A 26,756-nucleotide genomic window follows, 5' to 3' on the forward strand; every position below is an offset into this window, starting at 1 on the left:
AATAGAAATCATTATGACAGTGACAGAAACTATTTACATGTATAGAGAGTAGAATAAAACATTAAATTTTTTATTGGGTGCTCACTACATACTCCTAAAAACGTCCAGTGAAACTTATTGATCAAGTATAGCTCTACACACAAATTAATGTTGTCATCTCTGGATTGAATCTAGTCCTCTGTCTAGATATTGCTGCCATCTTCTGGTTGGAATGAGATGGTGCTGATGATTTAACAATTGGAGTAATTCAGTTTTAAATTTATTAAAGCAAATAAGTTAAAAGTGCTGGTATTTGATAAATTAACATTAAAAACTGGGCTGAAATGCCTTAAATACATTGAGGCCTGCTCATTTTACACATAACTTAAATGACATCAAAAAATTATTACTTAGTAAAAGTGCTTGCCTAGAAAAATACAAGTACTGTAGGCACAACCTTTAAATGTGAGTACAAAAACAAAAGTATGCCACAAGTACAGTTACGACAGTATCAGGGGCATGAGGAAGTTTATTTTAGTTTAGTTTAGTTTAGTTTAGTAGTTTAGTTTTAATAATCTTTATTGGAATAGCAGCATTCATGCTGTAGCCAATCTGTTAAAAAATATATTAACAAGATTGTCAAGTGAGGAGAGAGTGGGAGTGGTTGTTCTACTGGCCAAATTAGAACTTGGAGGTTATTTCATAGTAAGCGAGTCCTTTAGACTACGTGCTAATAGTGCACAAAGAGAGAGACTGAATAATGTACAGTGATGGTCTACAAGAGTCAACAGCAGATGATATGTTTCTTCAATATTACTAGATCCAATTAATAGATAAAAAAAGACAAGTCACATCTACTCTGATAAGGTTTACACTTTGAATAATGGCTTAAGAACTGGCCGGCCACAGCACAGAGTTTGTCAGAGTAACTGCTGCATGTGGCCTTATTTCCCAGGTTGTTGTGCAAATCATATTTACATTTAATGATGTTTACATTAACGATTCAAAACAGAAGATAGATTTACATTTTGTTTTGTTTCTTATATATAATATCCTTATTGGCTACTAATGGGTGCTAACTTCATATTTCTATTATGTCAATTTACCATCATCACTGTCTAAATAATATTCCACATCTTTTTAATGGGAAGCAAATGTTCTATCTATTAAAACTGCAGATATAGTTTTAATAAACTATATAGCCAACAGGTTTTTACTAATCTATTTGTGCCATATGTGCGTAACTAGCTAACAGACAGGAGGTAAATACAGACAAATCAAGGTTCAGTGTTTTAGTTTATATTAATAAAATAGGTAATCTCAGAGTCCAGGCAGTAAAAAATAAAAACACATGAGGAAAAACTCTGACTGGACAGATTTAATCTGTTTACATCTGTTTTGACTGATAAGGTTTGCACTTTGGTCGAAGGTTAATAAACAGCCAGCTCTGTACCTACGCGAGGCTTTTCTTGTCCAAGCAATCCTGAAAACAACTTGTTTTCCCTGAAATAGTTAAAACTTCAATGTTACATTCTCTTATTTTAATCTCTAAACTTGAAATATTAGGTTTGCATCCTCAACATTTTATGTCACTTCACTAATATAACTGCTGTTGTACTGTACATTAGCACCGCTGTTGCTAATAGTATCACAACCGTGCTGATTTTCAGCACTGCCTCGAGTGTGATATTTCTTTTATACAGTTCTACAAACACCAATTAATTAGTGGACAGTAATAAGCAGATTTGGTTTTGTTTATCTAATATCAGTTATTTGCCTTTCTCAACACAACACAGAAGGTTTGCACGTAAGTCTCCCCATGACCCTGGTCATCATGTAGGATTTGTAGCTCATCTGGTAAAGACAAGAACTGGCCCCTTAATGAATCCCATTCAGGTTGCACAATAGGTCTGCTCAACTAACAACCCAGTAGGTAATACAGTCAAATAGGACCTAGGACTACATTACAAATGAGGAACTTATGCCAGGAACCTGTGTGTTGACTTTGGCTCAGCATGTATCACCACCATGTCAAGGCTCTTGCAGACCAGGCTTGGTCAATACATCAATTCATTTAATGGCATTTGACCATTTTAACTGCCAGTGTGATCCCAATGTCCTTTTTTCCCTTATTTTATTTATTTATCTTTATTTTTGCTCTTTTCTTATTCTATGTTGCATTTGGAAAGTTAAGAGCTAAACACATTTGAGCAATTTTTTTTTTAATACAGCTGCGGAACTGCACTGCTCGTCCAAAAAGAAAGTCACACACTAATATCTCGTTGGACCGCCTTTAGCTTTGATTACTGCACACTTTCACTTCGGCATCGTTTCGATAAGCTTCTGCAGTGTCAAAAAATGTATTCCAGTCCAGAGATGCATTCATTTTTCACCAATATCTTGTATTGATGATGGGAGAGTTGGACCACTGCACAAAGTTTTCTCCAGCACATTCCTAAGATTCTTAATGGGGTTAAGGTCTGGACTCTGTGGTGTCCAATGCATGTTATAAATGATGTCATGCTCCCCGAACCACTCTTTTACAACTTGAGCCTGATGAATCCAAAATATTGTCATCTTGGAATATGCCCGTGACACCAGAGAAGTAAAAAAAAAAAAAAAAAAATCCATTGATATAATAAACTGGTCATTCAGAAACCTGACCCAACTGCAGCAATCCCTAGATCATAGCACAAGCCCACAGGCTTGTGGGGTAGGCAATAGGCATGATGGGTGCATGACTTTACCCGCCTCTCTTCTCACCCTGATGCAGCCATCACGCAACAGGGTAAATCTGGACTCATCAGACCACATGACCTTCTTCCATTGGACAGTTCTTAACCCAGTTTTAGTAGTTTCATCAATCTCTCCCTTTTCTTTGCATGATGTCAATAATTGGCCCTTTCTGAAACAGATTAACATCTTTTCCACGACCACAGGATGTGTCTTCACATCCAAAATAACAAACAAACAAAGAAAAAAACAGAAGTCCAAGTTTCCAAAAGCATTTTATTTGTCATTACACTGAACCAAACAGCTAATTTGTGATTAGTTGTTGAGTATAATGTCTTCTTCAAAGTGCACAGGAAAACCTTGATCACATGCGATTACAATGTATCTGGTGCGATCTTGACCACGGTACTGACAGTGTGGGTACCTGGACTGATTTTTCAGCTTACAGACAACAACGTTGAAGGGTTTGAGGCTTCTCCTCATCAGACCATACGGAGCTCCAGCATCTCCACAAATGCCCCTGACCAAGCCGGTGCCAGCTCGTATGAAGGTGTTGGTCTCCTTACAGTCATTGCTATTGGTTTGTGTGATTCTTCTACTTCGTATCACATCATCACAGCGATTTTCCCTCATCTGCCCATTGATGTGCTGGTTTATGAACTTTTCATAGCGAGGTCTAATATTTGCATCCTGAGAGAGCACAATGGTACCGAGGAGCACCAGCAGCAAGCAGACGAACCGGATCTCCATTATTCCCTGTTAAAGAAAAAGGTTAAAGATGAGACATGCTGTACTAACTTTTCATATATTGGCTTCATCAGTTTCTGTACTCTTATTGATTTCTACTAGATGTTGCAGTCAGGTTGCAGATTTATACTTTACTGATAAACATGGGCTGAAAAAAGTTTTTGCAGACATGCAGCGACCTACACAGACAAAGTACATAAAAGTTACAACCACTAAAGAATATCTGTAATGAGATGAATTATTTATTCTTCTGTTTTTCATCTTTATGTATTGTTTTTTTTTTAAGTATTTTTTATTATACTGTAATGTAATAACACATAAAACAAGTAATGAAAAGTCTATTTACCTGTATTGCAGCCACAGCTTAGCGACACTGAAGCACCTGCAAACTCTGGAAGCTTTTATACAATCGAGTATCCGCACATGATACCACAACCATGTGACCACATATCCTCGATGACGCAATGAACAGTCCAACAAATATTTGAGTGCAAGGCTCTAGGATCCAAACTCACAGCAGTTCATTTTCAATGAAAACGAGAAATAGTGCAAACTACTAAACACAGACGTAAACAATGAAGGATTCAAATTTGTGTGAAAGAAATAAACATAAGTGTACCGTAGAATAATCAGGTCTTTTCTATAGTCTAATAAAAGAAAGTGCGTCTTTCTCTCTTGTTCATAGAATTTGTTTTGAACTTTGATGTTTTGGTTCAGTCAGAGACGGATCCAAACTGGGGCAAAGTCAAAGTGCACACTTCACAGCGGGATTTTCACATTACACGACACAATGTTCATTCATCTTAACCTTCACAGTAACCTGCTGACTCCCATCTTCAGCAGACGTGTGAGGATTCAAAAATTCAGATAAAGTCATCAGAGTCATTTTATGTATTTGTCCCAAATGATAAATGTGCAAATTATATGCTGCCATTTGGTTAATTATATTTTCATTTTGTTGTTTTTATACCCCGTTTTTGTTGCTTCTGTTAGGGTTAGGGTTCCCGTTTGTGATGCGTACTTTCCTCAAAATACTTTTTTACATAAAGGTTGGTTTTAGCCTGCAGCATCATCATCATCACCCTTATGTTTTAGGAGTAAATACAAACAAAGCTCATCTTTTTACATATCCGTCTACCTACTCCTATAAAGGCACAGGAAACAGATGATTTAATGATTCTGCATAAAGCATGGATAAAATTATTGGATGTGCACAGATGAATGTGATCTCTGGATTTAATCTAGTCCACAGTCTAGACACTGCTGCCATCTTTTGGTTGGAAACAGATGGTGTTAATGGTGCAACATCAGCCATCTGACTAATAGTCACCCTTCATTCTGGTGTCATCTCTTTAATGACTGTCCAGATATTTTAAGACATAATATAATAATAAATAAAAACATAATTTTGATAAATTAGTCCACTAAAAACGCATCACACATGTATACAGCCTATCAAACAATAGTTGCACACTTATCTGCATACAAAATATAAAGAACCGACAGTTGTCCACTTACTTTTATGTCCTAAAAATGTTCATTACTCACGGTGCAGCATAAAAACTAAATGAGAGAAACAAACGCTCAAATGCAACTTGCAGCAGATCAACAGCATTAATTTACTGCAGGTTCAGAGCAGAAAACAACAAAATGACCGAAAAAACTAGATGAAAGTAGCCGAAAGGAGAATGACTCACGTGTTTCAACGCTGAAACTCTTTCTTTCATGAAGGATCCAGTCTGTAACATGTCCACCTGCTGCTGTGATCACCATTTTGAAAGACATCATCACTGCATCAACATCAGTCAATGCAAGAAAAGCAAACTTATTCCATGTTGAACTGAGGCCAGAATACGACTGATTTACAGTGAAGTTCATACTGCTGTGAACAGACGCCTGTTCTTTCTCCTGCGACCTCAATTACTGTTTGACTTTAACTGATTTGTTGTAATCAGAGTTCACCTTCTTCACCTGTGGCAAACAATGCAGGGTGCAATACCACGTTCGACCACACAGGGGCAAAAACATGTATCTGCCGTTAACACACAGAGGGGCGCTGTTTCACTTATTAGAGGGAACACAAAATCAGGAAGATTGTTATTGTTAATTTGATGATACAATTATTAATTAAATAGGCCTACAAGGAAATATCCACGCTGCTATTATCACTCGTTATGGTGATCAATAATATAAAGTATTAAGCATCAACAAAGAATTAGAAGAATTGATTCTTTGTCCCACTTTTCAGTTTCTTATGTTCCAAAATATTTTTTTAAAGTAATTGTTGTAAAACAGATTAATCAATCACTTAATTTCACTTTTAGAAAAACCATACGAGAACAGGACGCTTGACTTCAGCAGTCAAAAATGAACAAACATGTAAAATGAGTGTAGTTTCAATGGTAGTTTAATTTTAACATTCAACGTAAGTATCAATTATCATCACTCACATATTCATGTTTTTACAACTTGGAAATGACCAACTTCAAAGTCTTATTGTTAATAACTAATAACTGAGGTGTTTTATTCTCTTTAGGAAAAAGAGGTAACCTTTTCCCTAAAAGCAGGAGAGAAGCAGAAAGTAAATTAAGACCTAATGAAGAATGTCTCCAAGAGGAAAGTGTGAAGAAAAGAACAGAGGAGGATCAGGTAGACGGAGCAAAAGGTGTGGAAAACTGTGACGCTAAAAGAACCGGGTAATACTGATGTGTCAGAAAAATGGCAGAGCTGTAAATTAACCTGTTGTAAACAAAGCATCATGTGTAAAGTAAACAATACAGTAGTAGTTACATTATAGTCTTTCACTGTGATTTTAATCGTGTTAGTCACTTGTGGGCAGTTGATAAAAACCTAATGAAGTTTTTCATTTGTGTCGATTTTGTCGTGAATTCAATCTCTTTGATTTGATTGTCTCACGTGCCTGCTACATCAGGCAGATGAGACATTAACGTGGAGGTTTGTTGTGCTCAGACTGGAGCACTTTGTGTTTTGGTACCTTCTTAATAAAATTTAAATTCCAAAATCTGCACTTGAATATGAAAAATTATGTTTTTGAAATAGATACTCAATGGAAATATTGATTTAACCAGACGCCACTTGAAGTACATCACTGCCCATCAACTAAAAAAATACGTTGTCAAATAACACACTGAACGTATGAAACAGAAAAAAGTCTATACCTCTGAAGATGTGGTTTCTACAACAAACAATTCATATCAAAAGGAATGTGGTGTGATTAAGGCTTCTCTTGTATTTGGCCCAATTCATTTGTTTCAGTTACTTTGGGTTATCTCAACATTTCATAGTCAGTAGCAACAAGTACAGAAAGGCACTGTAACATGTATAAATCAGCTGTTTCAGTAATTGCTGACATCCCTTAAAGCAAATACAGTTAACTTTGGCGTAATTGCCTGATTCAAAATGGCTGCATAACCCAGTCAGAAAAGCCTCTGAAGAGCAACTAAGGTGGAAATGTTGATGTTGTTTAATTAAATTCAAACTGGCTAGTTTCTGACCAGGCATTACTCTGACACCTGTTTGCTTTTTCACATCAACAGCTATAGCAGGTGTCAGTATTATCTCACTAATGTTGATTTAAATGGGGAAATTTGATTTAAAATAAACTCTTAAAAAACAGCAAATGTCTTTCAGATTTTCGAGTCAAACCTTGTGCGGCTCTGAGTCCTGTGTGCCACAGCAAACTACACAACAACACATCATTAGAACAAAGTGTTAAATCATCTCTGTGGAAAGAGTCTTTAAGTTTTCTAAAAAACAGAAACGCGCATGTGAGAATGATGTCCATTATATAGTGAAGCAGGTTAACTAGGCACACACAGTTCCCTTTTAGCCTCCGAGAGAGAGGACAACACCAACAGAGGACTGCCACCTTTTCCTTCTCGAAGAATCAACAGGACACTTCCCTCTCCAAGGTCTCCCACACATCAGCACTCACATTATCATCATGCAAATACACTTAGAAAATATACAATTCATTGGGTTAGGGGTATATATTTATATAGAATTATACATACATATAAATTCATATAAATTTAAGGAATGTTAATCTATTTTGTGATATACTTTTACTTCTTACAAGGTACAAAATAACATTTTTATACTATGTAACACATTATATAATCAACATATTAAAAACAACTCATCAGTCCTTTAATAATCTCTTAGCAAAACAAATCCATAATAAAAATAAGTTCTATGTTTCTTCTCACTTATATCTTACAATATATTTTCTCTCTGTCAAAAAACACGCACACATGTCCCATTTTTATTTGTGTTTTCTCTTGGCAGCAAATTGGCAGCGGTCGAAGTGAATGTGGAAAAACAAAAAAAGAAAAAGACGATGCTCATCAATGTGGAAACATCTCAGAGCGACGGCCTCAGTGACGTGTGGAATTCACAAAATGGCAGCGGTGGGTGTTGCAGAACAAACAGACAGACTGTGGTGCTGTTACAACGGGCACTTGGAGCAGCCGCATTCCAGAGCAGTTTCTATGTCCTCGGAGTACGAGGTGCCGTCACTGCAGCGGAAAACCACCTTCCTCCTTCTGCTCTTGGTGACGCCACAGCAAACACCAGGGGGCGCTGCGGCCTGGCAAGATCTGGGGCAATCCATGCGGGGAATCTTGCTCGTGGACGTGCATGTTCGCATCGATTGGTGGCGCTTCAGCTGCTCCCTTACCATCTCTCCTTGACATGTAAGTTCTGGACATAGGTGACGAAGAGATACAGATTAGATACAGTATGTTCTCATATGTTCTCTCCACATTTACTTTATTTCCATCTTACCTGTGTCACAGGTAGGTCCAGTGTAGCCAGGATGACAGTGGCAGACTGGCTCTCCCCCCTCTGACACGCGACACTCCCCGTGTCCACAGAGCTGCCCTCTGCAGGCCAGAGGCTCCTGCCGTCGATCACAGTACTGACCCTGGTAGCCGTCACTACACTGGCAACTGTAAGACTGACCCTTCGGCACACAAAGACCATGAACACATCTGGAGCAAGAAGAAAACAACAGGTTGTTATACGAATGGCAAACACATGATGTCGAAGTCAGCATTCACTGAAGTAGAATCCTAAACATAATTTTCTGTACTGGCGATTGACCAACACATATATACGTATAGTTTCTACTGTCTCTACCTACCTGCTGTTCTGACAGGAGTTTGGTGCTGTCGTCAGATCACACAGGGCCCCGCTGCGTCCTGGAGGACAGTCGCATGTTACCCCCGTCTCTCCCCCCTCTCTGCATGCACCCTGGGCACACACACTGCATGAATGACACCCTGCAAGGATGCCATCCGTCTGATGAGAGAACAAAAAAAGAGAGGAAATTCTGTCAGGACAAACTAACCCAGTCTTTAAATGCAAACAGACGAGAAAGAGTGTAAACGGATTCCCCTTTTTAATGTTACCTTTGTAATTGTAAATATACTGTAGTGCCTACAGGGGGAGATATGTATTTAGTCTTTTCTAAAGCTGCTACCTGCATGTTGAAATGTTATCTACAGCTACACACAGCAGGGTATGGAGTGTAGGTTTTTAGTTTGCTCTTGAATGAAAACAGCTCTTTGATTTGTGAGACTCTCTTGGTGTAGATTTGAAATCTGCTGTTGTATTCTCTTTGCTCCCTTCTCTGTTTCTGGCATAGTAAATATTTTCCATGATGTGTCTTTTTGTCAGGACTCAACCTTGCCCCATGTAATTACCTTGCCTCCTCCTCCTCCTGTGGCTCTGTAACTCAGATCTTGAGGCTCCCCGTTGATTCGGACATTGTGAATACAGCCATTAAAAGCCTGAGGTGAACGGTCAGGGCCGGGGTGGAGACCTGAGGCCACCACCTGAGGTGGTACACCTGGGAAATGACAAAACAAAGTAGAAAGATGAAGGGGAAGGCGATGTGATAAATAGGAGGAAAAAGTAAATGCAGAGTTACGTTATTAATACACTTCACTCATCTCTTGTGTCATTCTTGGTTGGTTCTTACAGTGAAATAATGTTCTACTAAGAATAAGGCACCATACTGTCATTATTGCACAATAACATTATGTTTCTTCCTAAGATTTGAGTTGACTGTTTTCAGGGGTGTGTCAAGAACAGTTTTCCATATCCTCACCACAACCCTTGCTGGGATTTATTAGCATGAGTTGTGTATTTGGATGTTGTGGATGACTGCATTAGTATGTACCCATGCAGGGCAAACATATAATCATAACCACAAGACATCTGTATGTACAATACAAGTGCTAATTCATAGACACACAGTATATACGCTTTAAGATTTGTGTGCATACCTCCGATGTAAAGTTGGGTGTTGTGGTCGACAGAGGGTTGGCGTGCCAGCTTGCCCAGGCTCTTGGGAGCCCCGTTATCCACCACCAGGCTCAGAGAACGGTTCTGAATCAACAGCTCGACTGTGTGGAAAAGAGCATCATTCACAGACTCCACACTGTTATAAACACACACACACACACACACACACACACACAGGGAAAAAAGAGGGAGATATTTTCAGTATGGTTTCTATTATAATAAATTACTGTTGAATTCTGCACCAGACATAAGAATAAAATAAAAAACAGGATAGAACTAACTGGAAATGCAAGACAGAAAACAGACTCCAAACATTTTCAAGTCAAACATATTTTTCTTTGTTTTGTTTTGTTTGCAAATCGACCAAACTAAATGAAAAAGAAATTAGGGAAATCTGCGTTTAAACATTATTCTCAGACATAAAGCAGACTGATTACATCCTCAATACAGTGTTCCTTTGGAAGAGATTAAATATGCCCTTGATTTGGCCATGCATGGTTTTCTAACATAGGGGATGAGGCCCAGAGTGGGTCCCACGCGGCACGGAGGCTCTGTTAGTGATAGGCTTGCGCTTTGGGGTGAGACTAAATTTACACAATTTAATAGCCAGACACAACCAGTTCAGACCACTGTATTAAAGAAAGGAGGCTTGTTACTAGAACTCTGATGTTTTTGGAGGAAATACATGTTTCCACAGAAAAGGAGCCTGCAATGAAGCAGGATCATGACCTCTTGCACCACGTCTAACCTTGGGAAGAAATTGTGCGCGTTTGTGTATAAGAGTGTGTGTCTGAGATTCCCCACTAAGTGGTTTTTGCTGGAGGGGCGACAGACAGCTATAGAGACAGTGGTTTGGCACAGCTGAAAGAGGGAGAGAGAGCGAGAGTGAGAGACAGAACAGGACAGAGAGGTGGATGGTGGGGTGGTAAAGTTGACTGTGCCTCCGTTCACTCAAGTTCTTCCTTTTCCCCCAAACTCGGCGAAAACAAGCAGGACATCAAAAAACGCCAAAGAACAAGTGAAGCCACTCTTTCCGTTGGTGGTCTGCTCTCCCGCAGCTAAACATCAAGACAATATATCCCTTTGTCTTTCTGCTCTCATTGACAAACTAGCTAAGGAGCCTCAAGTCGGCTTTGATTGGCAGCTGTTTATAGAGCATTCAGATAACAGTGATGTTACATTAACAGCCAATCGAGCAGCGTTGTGAGTTCTGGAGTGGAGCCAATGGGACTTTTACAGAAAATGCTGACCATACAAAAGAAGAGAAACAGGGAACAGAGCAGATGCAACAAGCTTAGAAGAAGAGAAAAGACTAGAACATAATGTTGATTTAAGACAATGAGCAACAGATTATGATTAAAGAAGGTTGAAGAACAATAAGGGGGACAATATGTTTAGTATATGATTGAGTTATGATGTATTAAAGTTTTATACGGGCAGGATCTAACTTAATACAGCATTACATAGATAAAACGTATTAACAGGCTCTTCAAAAACTCAAGACATCATCAATGATTGATTTACTTTTCATTTTTACAGTCAAATGTTTGGAATGACTTCATGAGCTGAAAATGTTTATCTATTAATCTTTGTTACTTAGATGGAAAAAGTATTTTATACACAGCACAACAATGGCAAAGAATAGATTGGACATCAGTGCTCTTCAGCATTTTGCTTGTGGATTCTACATTAAGTGCTCCAAATCCACAGTAGACCCAACACAGACACATACATGGTTTCCATTAGGGGCCATGTAATTTAATAATGGTTACAAACAGACCTGCTGCAACCAAGCAAAATGATGGTCTGCTAGCTTGAAAGGTCAGTTTGCTACCTCACCATCCTCCTCCTCTCTCTTTACTTTGTATTATCAATCCTGTTTTACCTTTTTCCCGTGTTTAATCCTTCTCTTCTTTCCTTTTCCCTCCTGTTCCCCATCCTCAAGTTCTTTTCCACCCCAGTTTCTTGTTGGTAGTCTATTGTTTTGTCTTGTCTTTTTTCCCCTCAGCTCAGCTCTGCTCTCCTTTACTTCACACTATTCATTTCTGCTCCCTTTCCTCTTCGAAGGCTTCTCCACTTTCATCCAAAAAGCCCTTCATCCCCTCTTAAATTTGTTCAAGTGTCTGGAACGTTAAATCAAACAAGCAGCTCACACAGCCAAAGACATTCTTAAATTGATTTATACACAGTTTTTAACTTTGCACACTCATTTTGAGCTCTCTCACACACTGCGCTGAGTGCTGAACCTGCTGTGAGAGTACAGCTCCACTGGGTGGCAGTAGATGACTAATACTCAGCGTGTGAGCAGCTACCAGCCCTACAGGCAAGTGTGTGTGTATTTGATGTTTGCCAAATCATACTTTGACAAGTGGATGGTTTTTAGAAACCGACTGTGGCGTGTGTGTTTGCAAGTTTGTAAGAGAGATCAAAAAAATATAAATATCAATTCATTTTCTCTTTATTTTTATGAAATTATATATCTTTTTGTGTGCATACATAAATGTGTGTTTCCTAGAAGTCGACTGAATTGGACCTGCGTATAAGTATAATGACAGCCATTATGGAATTCAATAAAAACAAACACACAGCCGTAGCAGATTTCAGTGGCCTCTCTCTCTTACTCTCATTGTGTTCATCCAAACCCACAAGAGGCGTCAATATCCTGTCAGTCCAGAATCAAATCAATCCAGAACATACACAAATATACAAACCTTACTAAAAAAAGAACTTCCCAAAACCAAAAAATTACTTTTTTATATAACTGAATCAAATACAAAGCCAGAGGTAATTATAGGTCACTGACTTTATCTCAAAGTGAAAATAATATTTGGATCAGAAACAATAGCACAGATCCACTTACACTACTAAATCTAATTAGACACTGCTATCATTTACTTAAGATGACTGTCATGCATGTGGTGTGTATGTTTGTTAATGTGTATTTTTAGTTAACACACAGTGGCGCCTGAAACTTTTTGAACCCTTTGGTTTTTTTTTACACAAACATGACTTAAAATATAAGTTTTCAAGGACATCTACTAAGGAAATGCTCAAGTCGATAAAGAGTACATTAAGATCCTCTGAGCTTACAGTACATACAGTACTTCTATGTGGCAGGTGGAGAAATTAGAATGAGGTGTTCCTGTTGATTAGAGTATATAGTTGCATAAAAAGTATATAGAAAACCCCCAAATCCCATTAGAGCAAGCTTTAGGTAACAGTGGAGAGGAAAAACTCGCTTTAGAGAAAGAAACCTCCAGCAGAACCAAGCTCATGGTGGGCGGCCATCTGCCACGACCGGTTGGGGTGAGTGGACAACACAGATGTGTAGAAGTGTGTCATGGCTTGAATAAAGGAGATTTCTGACTCTTCGTAGAAGAGATGTTGATGGTTAGCAAGCTGGAAAGAGTTACAAAAGAATGTCTAGAGAGTCCAAAAGAGTCTAGAGAGTCCAAAAGAGTCCCAACTAAAGAGTTTGGACTCGACCAGTCGACTGTCAGGCAGATTGCAAACAAATGGAGAACACTCAACTCCATCGTTACTGTCCCCAAGAGTGGTGGTCCAACAAAGATCACACCGAGAGCAAAGTAGTGTGGGAGATAACAAGGAACCCAAGGTAATGCCTAGCAAAGGAGTTGCTTACCCCATCTGTGAAACGTGGCGGTGGCAGCATCATTATTTGGGGCTGCTAGGATGGTCTAATATCATTAGTAGAGCTACGAATTCTGAGCAGTACAACACAAGCAAATTCTAAATGGTTCCCAAACCTTTGTGTGTATGTACATACATGGTCAACAGTGTCTGCATGTTTGAGTCAGTTTTGTATGGACTTAACTGTTAGTGAATGTATGCATGTGTGTGTTCTGTATGTGTGTCACAAATTGTGCATGCGTGTCACATCGTACCATCAAGAACATTTCTGGTTTGGTCAGTTAAGACTTTATTATTGGGTTAACTTCTGTTTAGGCTAAAGATAAGGAATTTAGTTGTGATGTCCATTACTGTCCTCACAACGATAGAAGGACCAACACTGGTGTGTTTGTGATTAGCAGTCCAATCTGATTAAAATGATGTTCTGCAGACAGGCATCCCAGTCCCATATTGCCGTGGTAACCTCAATTAGTCATTGCTGAGATGGCAGCTGCTGAACAGCGAGCTCCTTCACTGTTTTCTTTCTCCCTTTTTTCAGCTTTCATTATACCAGGCCAGCCAAGACAGAAGTGGATTCATAGTGTTTTGATGTAGGGTCTCAGGAATGAGTCCTTGTTGTTTCAGAACTATAAGGTTTCAGTATTAGAATCTCTTAATGGCTGCGGAGTGTTTTAAACCTATAATGTTAAAGAATTGTCCGTGTGTTTTAACCACAGCTGCATGGTTTTTAAAAGCTCGATTCAGATCAGACATTCAGTCCGTGACTTTATTTTTCTTAATCTGCTCACAAAATAATTTGTAAGACCTGATTCCAAATAGAAATTTGATGTAAATGTTTGTGACAATCCAAGTGTAAATAGCTATCCATTTTCTAGCTGCAGTGTTTTACATGACTTCCATAATATTTAGTTAATTTTAGACGGTGTCACATGTATAATAAAATACAGCTGAGTTCACATGACAGTGATAACAAGAACCAACATACTGGCCTAGCAAAAATACTATCAATTACAGTTCTAACCAAGAAGGATCATATCTTGGTTATTCAGGACCTCCTTTTCAGGACAGAATCCCTCACTGGCTTCCCACAAGAAAACAATGCAGTCACATTTAACAAAAGCACAGCAGCTAAGATTGAGTGGCATAATTTTCTTTTTTACTTTACTCATTTCTTTCCAAATTGGTGCAACTGACAATCAAAGAAAAATAAAATACCGGTATATTATATCTATTATTATCCATTAGAGTGGTTATTGTTCAATTTGTATTGTATAACTTTGTATTTTCTTGTATTCCCTCTCTTCTCTTATCACAGCTTCTTCTCTCCATTCTTTACAACAACCTTTTGTGTTTCTATTTCCACCTTGCTCTCTTATCATCCTTCCTCACCCTACTTCTGTCTTTCCTCTGTCTACTTATCCATCCGCTCTACTGCTTCCACCACATCTGCATTTTCTGCTTTCACATTTCCATCCATTCCTGCATCTCTCTGCCCAACAGTAGATGCACTCCCTTTGACCCGATGGGAGATTACTGTGGCATTTAGTAAAGGGCAGCACATTAATACACAACAAACACTCTCTGTCTCTCTCTCCGCCCGGCACACACACATACCCATACATGTTCATTTAACGCTGGGCATACTTTGATCTGTTGCTAATGAGGGCACAGTGAAGGACTTGTACACCTTCTCCTATCTCTCTCTTGCTCTCTCTCTCTGTTCTTCTTTCATCTTCAAATGTAAAGCTCCCCATTTCTACACATCTCTTGTATGTTTTTCATTTTCAGTCCTTTTCCCTCTGCTTTCCACCCCTGCATATTTATGTCCACCCTGCTGAGATACATCCTCCAGTTTGCATTTCCCCATCTCCTCTTCCTTTCTTTTTGCCCTTTATTTTCTAATCCAATTTTTCTGATTTATTGCTTGTTGTACCTTTTTTCCAGTTGTCATCTGGAAAGGTGTGTGTATGTAAGCGTATGTCCATACATATTTATTTCTAGCAAGAGCACCTTTTTACGTTGTACCTCCTTGTTGTTTTTACTAATTTGTTTGTCAAAGGTTTATACAATGAATTTAAGTAAGAATATAAAAAAGAAATCCACAGTGCACCTTTGACCCTGATCTTATGGAGGTACATAGGTATTTATGACCTCACACAAATCTTTATGTGAAAGTCCAAAGAAATTAGGTGACTCATTGATTTACCCCTTAAATGGGATTAGTTTTACATCAGTACTGCTCTCGACATGCTCTCGAGCTTCTGCTGAAAGATAACCAAGCTAAGGATCGCACTCCAGGGCTGGCACTGGTGCTTGGCCTTCAGCGATACCACTGCGGTAACTGTATGGACAGTGCCACATTGAGTATCTGCCAGGATTGTTCTGCTCAGAGTGTGGGGTTGGTTAGATACTTAGGCCATTCTCAACAGTATCAGTTAAGTGTAACCACGCTGTTTTAGTCCATTTAGAATGTTTTTCCAAATTACAGATAAGATAGATGATGCAATGCTCAGAATCATGCAATCAAAAGATGGCATATAGAAACGTATACATAGACGCTTGTGGTAAAATGAGCCCCTGTTTTGGAGCTGGGCCTTGTCTCCTTCCAGCTTGCTAATGCTAACCATAACACACAGTGGAGACAGTATTTAAGTAGTGCTTAGCAATGTGCTCAGACATGATTGGATTCTATGATTCTATTATGACTGCTGGTTATTTCTTTTTTGTTTTTGTTTATATTCCTCGTTTTTAAGCTTTTTTCTTTGTGTCTTCGAGTTTAACACTTTCTATTAACTCTCGTTCAGACTTTACTTACTGAGCTACTTGGTTTGTCGCCCTCTATCTCTCTTTTATGCTTTCTTTCTCCATTTCTCCCAGTGTTCCTGCTCTTTCCCTCTGACTGACTCCTTCAAAGGCATGGCCCATGTCAAGTTAACAAGACTAGAAAAGGATAATTCACTGACTCACTCTGTGGTTTACTTTACCCCTCTGCTCTCCCCCCCTTTTCACCCTATCCTTCTGTCATCCCTTACTCCTCTCTCATCCATCCTGCCGTTCAGCTGTGTCTCATGGTCTTTTCATTTTGGCTGCTTCCTTCCATCTGTTTTATTCCTCCCTTTTCTTCTCTGGCAGGCAACCTGTTCTACCCAGTCACCCCTTCACTGTGTTGTCTGGTATTTAATTCATATCTTCTGTCCAGCATAAGTCTATCCTCGTGCCTTTCTGGCTACCTGTATGTATGTACGTCTACATACATACAATCTACATATATGTGTCAATACTTCCATTCCATTACATCTGCTTGAGCGCTTCTCTCTCCTTGTCAACCTTTTCAACTCCTCAGCCTCCACTCCTCCACATCTGTGCCAGTGCCTAATTAGATTCACCCCATCCTTTCCATTTTTTCATTTTATCCTTCCTTCCTGTCATGGCTTGCCTTTCACCACCACAACATGTGTCATAATTAAGAATATTAATACATATTCTGGTTAAGGTCATAGTTGGGATAAGTGGTTTCTACATTTTTCCCACACATATTACACAGCCAAAATAAGGAAAGAAAACTGGAAAGAAGTGTAAGAGACTGAATTAGTCAACAGCAAGTTAGACAAATTCGACAACTTGTTTTGTGAATAAGAGGATGACCTCTTGGCACGCTTCTGTCCTGCTGAAGTCTCCTTGAACACTCCAGGGCTACAGCTTTACAGCTGGCCCTGAACTGTGGCCTCCCTGGAGAGGGATAGGGAAATAAAATCATCCACGTAGTCCAATATGGTATCACGTTGGTATTGTAATTAAGTTGTTTGTATGCATCACTTATCAAAGGTCACTGAAGACAACATACAAAGTTCAGATGCACTAACATTGAGCTACATTTTACTAAATATTCTCTACATATGGAGGTGTAGTTACAACCAATGTTGCTTTTAAAAATCAGACCATGCATGTAGCAGGTGTGGAACAAAGTTTAAGTTTCTACAAATATAGACTGTGCAACAGTAGAGGCCTTACAGTGAGCTAGCAGAGGGTCTCAAGAAACACTGAAACACTGCTGAACATGTTTATCACATCACAACACCAGCAGTGTCAGTGTAAAGGAAAAAATGCTGTAAACCCCTAAAGACAGGACAAGCTGCACTATAGTCCTGTCCTGCTAAAGCCACATGGTGTACAGTGACTGCAGGGTCGATTCTGTCTGCCTGCAGCCAAGAATTTATGGACTGCATGTGTGGACCATACGCATTGACAAATGTGTGAACACATTCAGGTGTGCAGACACCAACTGTAGCATAAACAGTACCACATGGGTGTCAGCTGTTCGTGTCCGTTTTCATTGTATCTGGCCATTAACAGTTTAACACCTGACATTTAACTATAACCACCATGCAGAGACCTGATCAGAAGCGTGGTAATCTGACCGACATGTGTCAATTGTGATGTGAAACATGTATATGTAGAACAAAACAAGTTATTGCAGAGTAAGGCAAATTTAAGTTGATGAATGTTAAACCTCTTAATTACAGGGACTGTACCAGCACCCTTGGACTTAAGAGGCTATGCTATTTCTTTGAAAACGCATGGCTTCAATTTTCTTCTCCCAGAGCTACAGAACTTACAGTATTTATAATATGTAACATCCTAAACCTAAAGTCAAATTTGTTATGAGCAGACTGCACATTATGCTCAGAAGTAGTACGGCTACCATTACCTCCTCTTGCCAGTGCCCTTGTCTCGATCTACGGAGACAATAAAACAGAGCAGAGCCAAAACCACAAAGCCAGACGTCACAGAAAATCACTGATTGGACTATGTAGAAAGAAGAATGGCGAGAGAATGAGAAAGTAATAAAGTCTTCCCTTCATTTTCTCCTCTTTCGTCTCCCCTTCTCTCACTTCTTTCTCATCATTTTCCCACCAACTTTCCTTTCTTTCTTAATTCGTACAATTACATGAGCATCTGTCTCTCGATCTCTCTCTCTCTCTCTCTCTCTAGCGCTGTCTCTTATTTCTTCATTTGCAGCTGGCATTATTACACTGGCTGCTGTGATCATTCAAAGCTGGTAAAAACATTTTCAGTGTTTGTACAATATTGTATTAAATTGTATTAAATTAATTTTCATACCATGGTATAATTACACTAAAAATAAGACCTTGGTCTGGATGATTGGTAGCCTGGTGCTAGTGTTTTTCAACATTACATCCTAATTTTCCCTCCACCACCCAGTTTTTCCTATTGCAATTAATATTTTTGCTTTTACAGGTTGGATGTTTTTTTGTGTGTGTGTTTCCATGCTGGACTACATGTTTGAATTGTTGGCATCAACATTAAACACCTTCCATTATCCTTCGCTGCAAGAAACTGTGGAAACTTTAGCTGTATTTGGACTGGCAGAGCAGTGCCCTTGTGCAATAAACCTAACTCTTTTTTGAACAGTAGGTCTTTTTACAATAATATACATATATAGAGTAGATGATGCTTCATTCCACTGTATCTAGCTTCGTTCTGCACTCAGCAGTGAGTAGTTTGTGGTGACAGGGTGTTTGTACGCCATGTTTTGCATAGCGTGCACTGTTATCTGTGCTTGTGTTACAAAGTGAACCCAACAGTGGGGTATTGGATCTTGTATCATATATCCCTCTCACATCTCTCACCCTCCCTTTATCTTCGAGACAGTGTAGATAGAGAAGCAGACGGAATCAATAGGAACAGCCTCAGACAAAGGTGGACATAGGCCCTTTTTCAGTGTCCACTTCAATGTAAAGACAGTCAATCCTTTCTTTCTCTCCATCTGCCTCTTTCTTCTCTCTCCTCTATCTTCAGAGTTTATTCCTTCTTTAGTCTCATGTACACTTTTCCACTTTTCTACCTTGTTTAATTCCCCTTTGTGCCACGTTTGGTTAACACACCAGGCATCACATCAGCACTTTTCCATAAACTGTAAATACAGCATGATGTATAAAAACTCAGTGAACTAGACATGATATTTTATCAAAAGCTTATTTATTTCCAGTTAAGTTTGAATACTTTAATAATTCAGTACTGCCTCGAACGGATCTAGTAAAGTATATGCTTCCTTTGTTCCTTCATAGAAACAGTAGGACATGTTATTGTTGCTAACTGAGTAAAGGTGACTAATATATTTAGGTTAGGATAGCTATTAGAATTTACAGTGTACTAAAAATATGCTCTTAAACAACCATTACTGTTTCCATAGCTAACAACAGAACACCCATTCCTATGAAACTGAAGCTGTTGATATAGGTTATTGTATAATATCCAAGAGATCCAGGAGATACCAGTGTTTGAAGCTTCACCAAAAGAGACTTTGCCTCATGTCTAGTCAAAACTGTAAAGGAATTTTTCATGTCCATGTTTGTTTATAGAGGGAAGTGCTCAGATATGGATCTGTGCATGTGCGGGAGAAACAAAAGGCCCAATGATTTGTGTACACATGACCAAATCAGCACCTTCTGAACAGTCCTTAATGTACTGTTTATAAAATATGTCAAATCTATGAAACCTTTGGCTCATGCTTGCACTATATATACTGTATGTACATATGCTTTTTGTATTCTTAAACACCCTTGAACTACCTTGAACCTTAATGTTAGTGCTGTAGCTTTGTTCCATGGATACAAATAAGTGATTTTAAATCTATGATAGTATGAATTGTGTGACTGGGCATACACAGGTGAGTTGAGAGTAGATATGTGGGATCTTATATAAAAACATGACATTAAAATAATATACTTTATAACTTAATAATCATAATTTAGAGTAGATGTTACGATAGTGAGAGTACTTTGCTCTGTGTCTGTGTGCATGTGAAATACCTACCTATACACAGTGGTTGGTGGGTAGTTGGAGATGTCATAAATAAGTCGTATATGTCCCTGGTACAACTCCAGCGCCAGAGGGTCATGGTCCTCCTTATACAACAAAATGCCGTTGTCTTTATCTGTAGCCACCTGGAGGGACAAACATATTTTATCATCAGATTTTTCTCAGCTGCTATTATGCTACTTACCTATCACTTCTTTCCAGTACTACTATCTAGCATTTTTAGTCAATAAACTAAATGTTTCTTAAATATATATAGTTTTGAGTGAAGATATGTCACACATTTAAACTGCCATAGAAAAATAAACTGTGCAAAAATGAGGGGATAATGTAAATTCAGCCACACACGTTACTAATTGAGGTCACTCGTGCCTTTCTCCCACACACACACACGCACATACTTGACATGTCACACTTGCTTGCATGCTCTGCTAAGCGCTAACTAACTAGCGAGTTGGAAATGGGGCCAAGGGGCCAAGCACTTAACACTCTGGTTTCAATGGAGCATAGCCAAGTCAACACCTGCTAACGAGGTACTGGGGATAAGGAGGAAGAGAAATAGAGAACGAAAGAGAGAGGAAGTAGTGGCGAGAGAAGGAGAATAAGAAGGAGATGGGTCAAGAGAGAGCTGGGGATGCAGACTGGAAGAGAAGAGAGGAAAAAGACAAGAGAAAAATATACAGTGATTTATGAAGTGCTACGGTCCTTTCATTCGTTTTTTCATTTCTCTCTCTTGCCTCAGAGTCACGGCCCTTTGGTAGAGTTTTAAGAGCCTTGGCACTGACATTGAAAGCTTCTGGCAGAAACACAGAAGCACTCACACAAACACACACACATTCACGCTCGCTCACATGGATCCAAACAGGTGGTAAATATCAATTAGACTGCCCTCATTTTCTTGTTTCTTTTGCACCTTCTTACACTCTCAATTCCAAAAAGAAGGAAAATGTGCGTGTATTTGGATACGACTCTCAGGTGTCCAGAACGTATACCGTAGTGTTTGAAAATCAGCATGAGTGTATGTGTGTGTGTGCTCACAGGCATAAGTGCTCAGTGTGCCATGGAAACAGAGGGCGTAGCAGATGTTGGCTTCGCTTTGTTAGTGCCAAGTTGTGCAATTCTATAGTTTTGACTTGAGCCACTCACAGCGCTCTTTGAAGCAGCTTCAAACTGTGGTTTTCATGTAGTGCAGCAAAATATGACTTTCAAAGGTTGACATACTATACAAGGTAGAGCATTTAATTCTAAAGTAAATAAATTATTTAGTTGATTTATAGAAATGCTTCACGTTTCTAAAAATACAGAACCTGCTTCAATATTGGATTTCTTCATTTTTAAACTAAAACTTTATGAGCAGGTGTCAAAGGTCAACTGTACCTGTAATGAAATGTGGGCGGTTGGACGGAGTTTTGCGCCTGGCAACTCCACGTACCCACCGCGACCCAGGAAGTGAACGGTGGCCATCTTGTCACATTTGGTACCGTAGAAACCAGGCATACAGCGGCAGATGGGTTCCCCAGCAACGACCAGGCACTGGGCGCCGTTCTGGCAGTCTGATTGGTCGCAGGGGCTGGTCTGCAGCAGGATCATTGGTGGAGGGTTTTCACAGAACAGGCCGCTATGGAAGGAGTAGATTAAACAGAAGATAACTTATTCATAGAGCTTTAATTGGATGATTTGCTGTGTCCTCTGACAAATGCAGATAATAGCCCTGAATGTTGATGACATGTTGATTCTGCTCCTCGTTTTCGAACGTCCTCTTTTCTCTTTATGTTTCTGTCTCTCCTTTGTTTTTGTTTCATGCATACGTATGTCTTCCTCTCTCTGTCTCCTTTCCGCTCTGTCCCTTGTGATGAATTTGTTTCTATCTTGCCAACAGTCTCAACTATAATTAACCACATGGAGCTGCATCTGCTGCACACACACACACACACACACACACACACACACACACACACAGTAGGTTCAGACAGTCAAGTGTCTGATTATGAAGTACCATCTGTATCTCCTCCCAGTCTGGCCCTGACGTCTGTGTGTTGTTTCCATGACTCTCACCTGAAACCCTCCCTACAGATGCAGGTATAGCCGTTGACAGCGTCGACACACTCCGCTCCATGTTGACACTTGTTCTCCAGGCAGTCATTATAGTCCTGTTCACAGTGTTGGCCCACATAGCCCGGTAAACACTCGCACCTATAGTGACATGGGGATATAATTGTGATTGTGTGTGTGTCAGGGTTTATCTCATGATTACAGATGTTTAGGGGGTCGTGTACAAGATGCGTTCAGTAACATCTGTTTTCTGCTGACGTGCTGCTGGACCAAGTTCTGTTTGAATAAAGTTGGTTATAAGTTTGTAAATGCAAAATATAATGGTTAAGTATTAAGTTCCACATTTGTACAACCTCTACCAACATATTTAGAAATGTAAATCTTGTAAACAGATATGATTATGCATTGACTTTGAAAGTGTTTCCTGTCAGGACTGAAACCTTTTTAGCTTGATGACAATATGTTTTAGAGCTTCCATGATGGTTTACAAAGGTGGTGGAATTCATCTAAAAAAAGTTAGCTTTTAACTTATTGACCTCACTGCTCCTTTCATTTTACACTTAGTCATTTAGCTAAGTTATCCCTTTCAACTTTTAATGACCTCTGACCCCTTAAAGTGCTGAACTTCCGTGAATCTGTCACTCACCTGTAACTGCGACCAACATGGACGCACTTTGAGTCGTGTTGACAGGGGTCAAAACCCTGGAGACAAGGGTCAACCACCTCCTCACACAGGTCACCTGGTGACAGACAGAGCAATTTAAAAACTTAAGCTGCATCAATAGTTGTGTGTATATATTGGTGTTTGCTCTAGCTGAAAACAACGAGTCACATTTATAAGAAGAAGAAGAGCGCAAAACCGTCCAAGGCCTTAGATAATGTATCATAGAAGTCTTATTCAATTTAAACACACACACATTGAGCTGCATTATCAGCTTCTTCTCAGACCTGATGGAGACGGGGGTTTATAGGCTGTGTAACAGCAGCTGCGGTCTACACATGTACACCCCCACACACACAAACACACTTACATGCTCAGAGGGTGTGAAGGGTTAACAGTGTGTGTAAAAGCTGTAGCTGAAGCTGGTAATATGAAGGAAGTGGGGATTGAGAAAGGTCAAACACATTTCCATCGCTCTCTGCCTGCTTTAATCTAATCCTGCTGCCTCACTCCCACCCTGTCTGTCTACAACACCCTTTTCTCAAGGCCCTTCTACAGTAGATGAATGTTGTTCTGCGATACAATAAAGTAGAACTGTACAACTCTTCAGGACATTATATGTGAACTTCTGTGAGCTGCAGCAACTGCACAGAAAATGATGTGATATGAAAGTAAATTTAAGTTCAGCCTTTTATGGCTCCGGCTTCGGTGTTTCACACTTTTGACACCTAGTTAAAGATGCCACAACGAATTTATCAGTAGGAAATTACCTGTAATACCTTGTTACAATTACCATACATAAATGAGACCATCGTTGAGAAGATTGCAGAGGAAGATAAACATTTTGAGACTGATTTACCCGCTGGCCCCAGTGTAAGTACACTTATATTGTCTAAGATATTTTTATTGTAGCTCGGTTTGTAACAGTTTATGTTTTACCATAAAAAGACACAACACATTGTGAGCAATGCACGATTTGGCCACATGTTGAGGTGTCATTGGACAAGACAAACAAGCCGAATACAACGATTGAGCAAAGAATACTGAAATTTCTAAAACTAAACAACATTCTGACATTTAATTTAAGTGCATTAAGGTGCACAGCAGTTTTAAAACCCCTGTTTTTTCATGTTGGAATGAAACTCCTCTGTTGCAGGAACCTTATATCAGCTGTTTAAAAGGTCTTGTGCCCTTAAATGTTGAGTTTTTTATCCTCTAGTGCAAATATGACGTGACAGTCCTGGTTGCTGAGTTTGGAGAAAGCAGAGAGAGCCTAGCGGAGGACTGTCCTCTTAATGTGACACCTGATGATTACGCTGTGGTTCACTGAGCAGAGTGGAGCTTCAGAGCCAAAGGAACCAGCCGGGTGTGTGTGTGTGTGTGTGTGTGTTTGTGCAACAGCTGTATGTGGTAAGATGGCTGGCAGTGTGCGAGGCTTCTCTATGCCAACAATGATAATGACATGGTGAGTGTGGGTGAGTGTGTGTATATATTGACTGGGATCCAGTGTCAAAGGGGACCAGATGTGTGTGTTGGTGTATGTGTGTTAGAGCTCATTGTCACAGATAGAAAAAACTTAACTTCCCAGTCAGCACTTTAGCTTAATATCGCTGGACTCCACCAAGTGAAGTGTCTCCCTTTCACAGCTTCGGCCTTTTACCGTCCCTTTCTTTACCTTTTTACTTGCTTTGTTTATTTTTGCCTTTCCCTCTTGTACACAATCCCTCTTTGGCATTTTGCTGTCATTTTCCCCTCCCTCGCGCCAACTCTCTGTCTCCCGTGTGACTGCTCTTTCAACCTCCTGCAGGAGCAGTTTCAGGTCACTGCAGAGAGGCTGTCCATTACTAAGTTGCCACCCAGTAAAGTGGAAAATATGAGTTTGTATGTGTGTGTATGTGTGTGCAGTAGTGGAGGGGACTTGCTGACCCTCCCGGTCTCTCAGGAGCAAAGACTGGATTTCAGGAATTTCTGAGAGCAGAAATAGATGTTGCATGTATGTTTGTGTGTATCTGTGGGTGTACCCGTGTAGTTAGGTGGACAGACGCAGGTGTAGTTGTTGACTCCATCGATGCAGGTAGAGTTGTTCTCACAGTCGTTGTCTTCACAGTCATCTGGGTTTATCTCACAACTCTTGCCCTCGAAACCAGGTGGACACACACAGCTAGACATACAAACACACCAAACATGCGCATAATGAGATGATGGCTGAGCACACACTGGTACTGCACAACTGGAAATAAAATCAGGCACATCAATCAGCTGCTCAACTTTACTCCTTAAACTCCTTAAGCTTTAATGAAAAAATAATTTCATCTTTTTCTTCCTCCACCATGGAGTTGTTCTCCAGTGCCCCTGGAGCCACAGCACATCTATATTTAGTCGTCCAACAGACACCATTTGATGCCTCATTTTTATACCTGAAATGAAAATTTAACCTGGCTGTTCAAAGTTTAAACTATTATTGCTCCACACTAACCCCCTTTGACTACGTTCTCCTGCACTAGAATATAGAACGAATAAGTCGCCCTTTTTAAACACAGCCCTTTGATTTATGCCACCTCCATCTTTGTTGTCAGAGGATATTTCATTTATGAACATCAGAAGCTAAAGTTAAAGCCAGTGCTGTCCAACACTGTTGTTGGACAGTGCCCACCGGGGGACTCTAAAGGAATTATAAAAGCCTTCTCTGCCTCCCCCTGATTCTTCTTCCTTCTTCTTCCTCTCTGTCTTGTATCTCCTCCCTTCTCACCAGCCCTTGATCTCTCGCCTCTTCCCACCCTTCATATCTCAGCACAGTTAACTGTGTATAATAGATCACAAACACACATGCTACCTTTATGTAAGCTCACTTCCCACACACGGAGTGTACAGGAGAGAGTGGACCATAGCTGCACTTAGAAGATCCCCGTCTCTCACAACTCCCTATTCCGATGCTAGTCTCCTACACTTTACTGAGTCAAGCTACTTGTGTTGGTTGAAAAGGATTTAGCTGCAAGGTCATCCCAACACATTAAGCATGGGAAAACTCGCTTCAGCACAAGTAAGTGACAAATAGCAGCCCACGTACACACAGACTCACTTCAACACGTTTTCTTTGTGCTTCTCACTTCACTGCACCTTTAAACCTTTTCTGCTGTTTTGCTCCTTTTGTTTGACCCTCAATCCCTCTTTTCTAATCTAACTTCGGTGCTTCCCAGATATTTTTCTCACACTAACACTTATCTCACTCAGTCCCTTTTTCCCCCTCCACACCATATCGCTGTCCACCCCTATCCTGTCTGTCTGTTGCTTTCAAACATAAATGTGCATTTTGTTTCACCTTTAGGGGGCAGAAAGACTCCAAAATAAACTCAGTACCAGCCAATTAAGTTGTGTTATGACTAACATATTAGCAAAAATGTCAGCTACTTCTTCATCCAACAAACACAAAACTACACGAGCATCCCATTTGAGTCATTTTAGCGCCAGTTAATCAAGGAAAGTCCAATGTTTGCTCTTTCTTTAGTTCAGTTTAATTTATCTTCACCAAATAAAGAAAAGAAAATATGTGGGTCTTTGCTTGCTAGATGTTTGACTTTCTTTGCCCGACAGCGTTTTTACTTCAGCTCTTTAAGAAGTGGCTGTAAGAGGTTTCACATACAAGTTTAACGTTGATAAATATGTGGGTAAGGGGACGAGAATAATGAGTTAAAAACAGAAGAGACATTACGTGAAGAACAAGATAAAAAAAATACAAATGAGACGAGCACTGCCAGCACTGATT

At 39.7% G+C, this 26,756-nt stretch overlaps 2 protein-coding genes across 2 annotated transcripts in view; both read right to left on the reverse strand.

Annotated features, from left to right (window-relative positions):
- Window positions 1-2,975: 2,975 nt before the first annotated feature.
- LOC113160704 (ribonuclease-like 3) lies at window positions 2,976-3,862 on the reverse strand. The gene is made up of 2 exons (XM_026358090.1): window positions 3,806-3,862; window positions 2,976-3,468 (listed from the first exon to the last, which is right to left on the reverse strand). The coding sequence occupies exon 2, from the start codon at window positions 3,460-3,462 to the stop codon at window positions 3,028-3,030; it is 435 nt and encodes a 144-aa protein (XP_026213875.1). The 5' UTR covers window positions 3,463-3,468; window positions 3,806-3,862; the 3' UTR covers window positions 2,976-3,027.
- A 1,986-nt stretch (window positions 3,863-5,848) lies between these two features.
- The window catches only part of slit3 (slit homolog 3 (Drosophila)), a 201,154-nt gene continuing 180,246 nt past the window's right edge, over window positions 5,849-26,756 (reverse strand). The window contains exons 29-38 of the mRNA XM_026358058.1: window positions 25,015-25,154; window positions 22,979-23,072; window positions 22,336-22,473; window positions 21,658-21,898; window positions 20,278-20,408; window positions 9,771-9,925; window positions 9,186-9,331; window positions 8,624-8,781; window positions 8,266-8,471; window positions 5,849-8,181 (exon numbers count right to left, since the gene is read on the reverse strand). Of these exons, the coding sequence (XP_026213843.1) occupies window positions 7,928-8,181; window positions 8,266-8,471; window positions 8,624-8,781; window positions 9,186-9,331; window positions 9,771-9,925; window positions 20,278-20,408; window positions 21,658-21,898; window positions 22,336-22,473; window positions 22,979-23,072; window positions 25,015-25,154 (1,663 nt within the window). The 3' untranslated portion in view covers window positions 5,849-7,927. The remainder of the gene's footprint in view (window positions 8,182-8,265; window positions 8,472-8,623; window positions 8,782-9,185; window positions 9,332-9,770; window positions 9,926-20,277; window positions 20,409-21,657; window positions 21,899-22,335; window positions 22,474-22,978; window positions 23,073-25,014; window positions 25,155-26,756) is intronic.

The sequence above is a fragment of the Anabas testudineus genome, chromosome 10 (genome assembly GCF_900324465.2).
Source record: "Anabas testudineus chromosome 10, fAnaTes1.2, whole genome shotgun sequence".
Classification (NCBI taxonomy): Eukaryota; Metazoa; Chordata; class Actinopteri; order Anabantiformes; family Anabantidae; genus Anabas; species Anabas testudineus.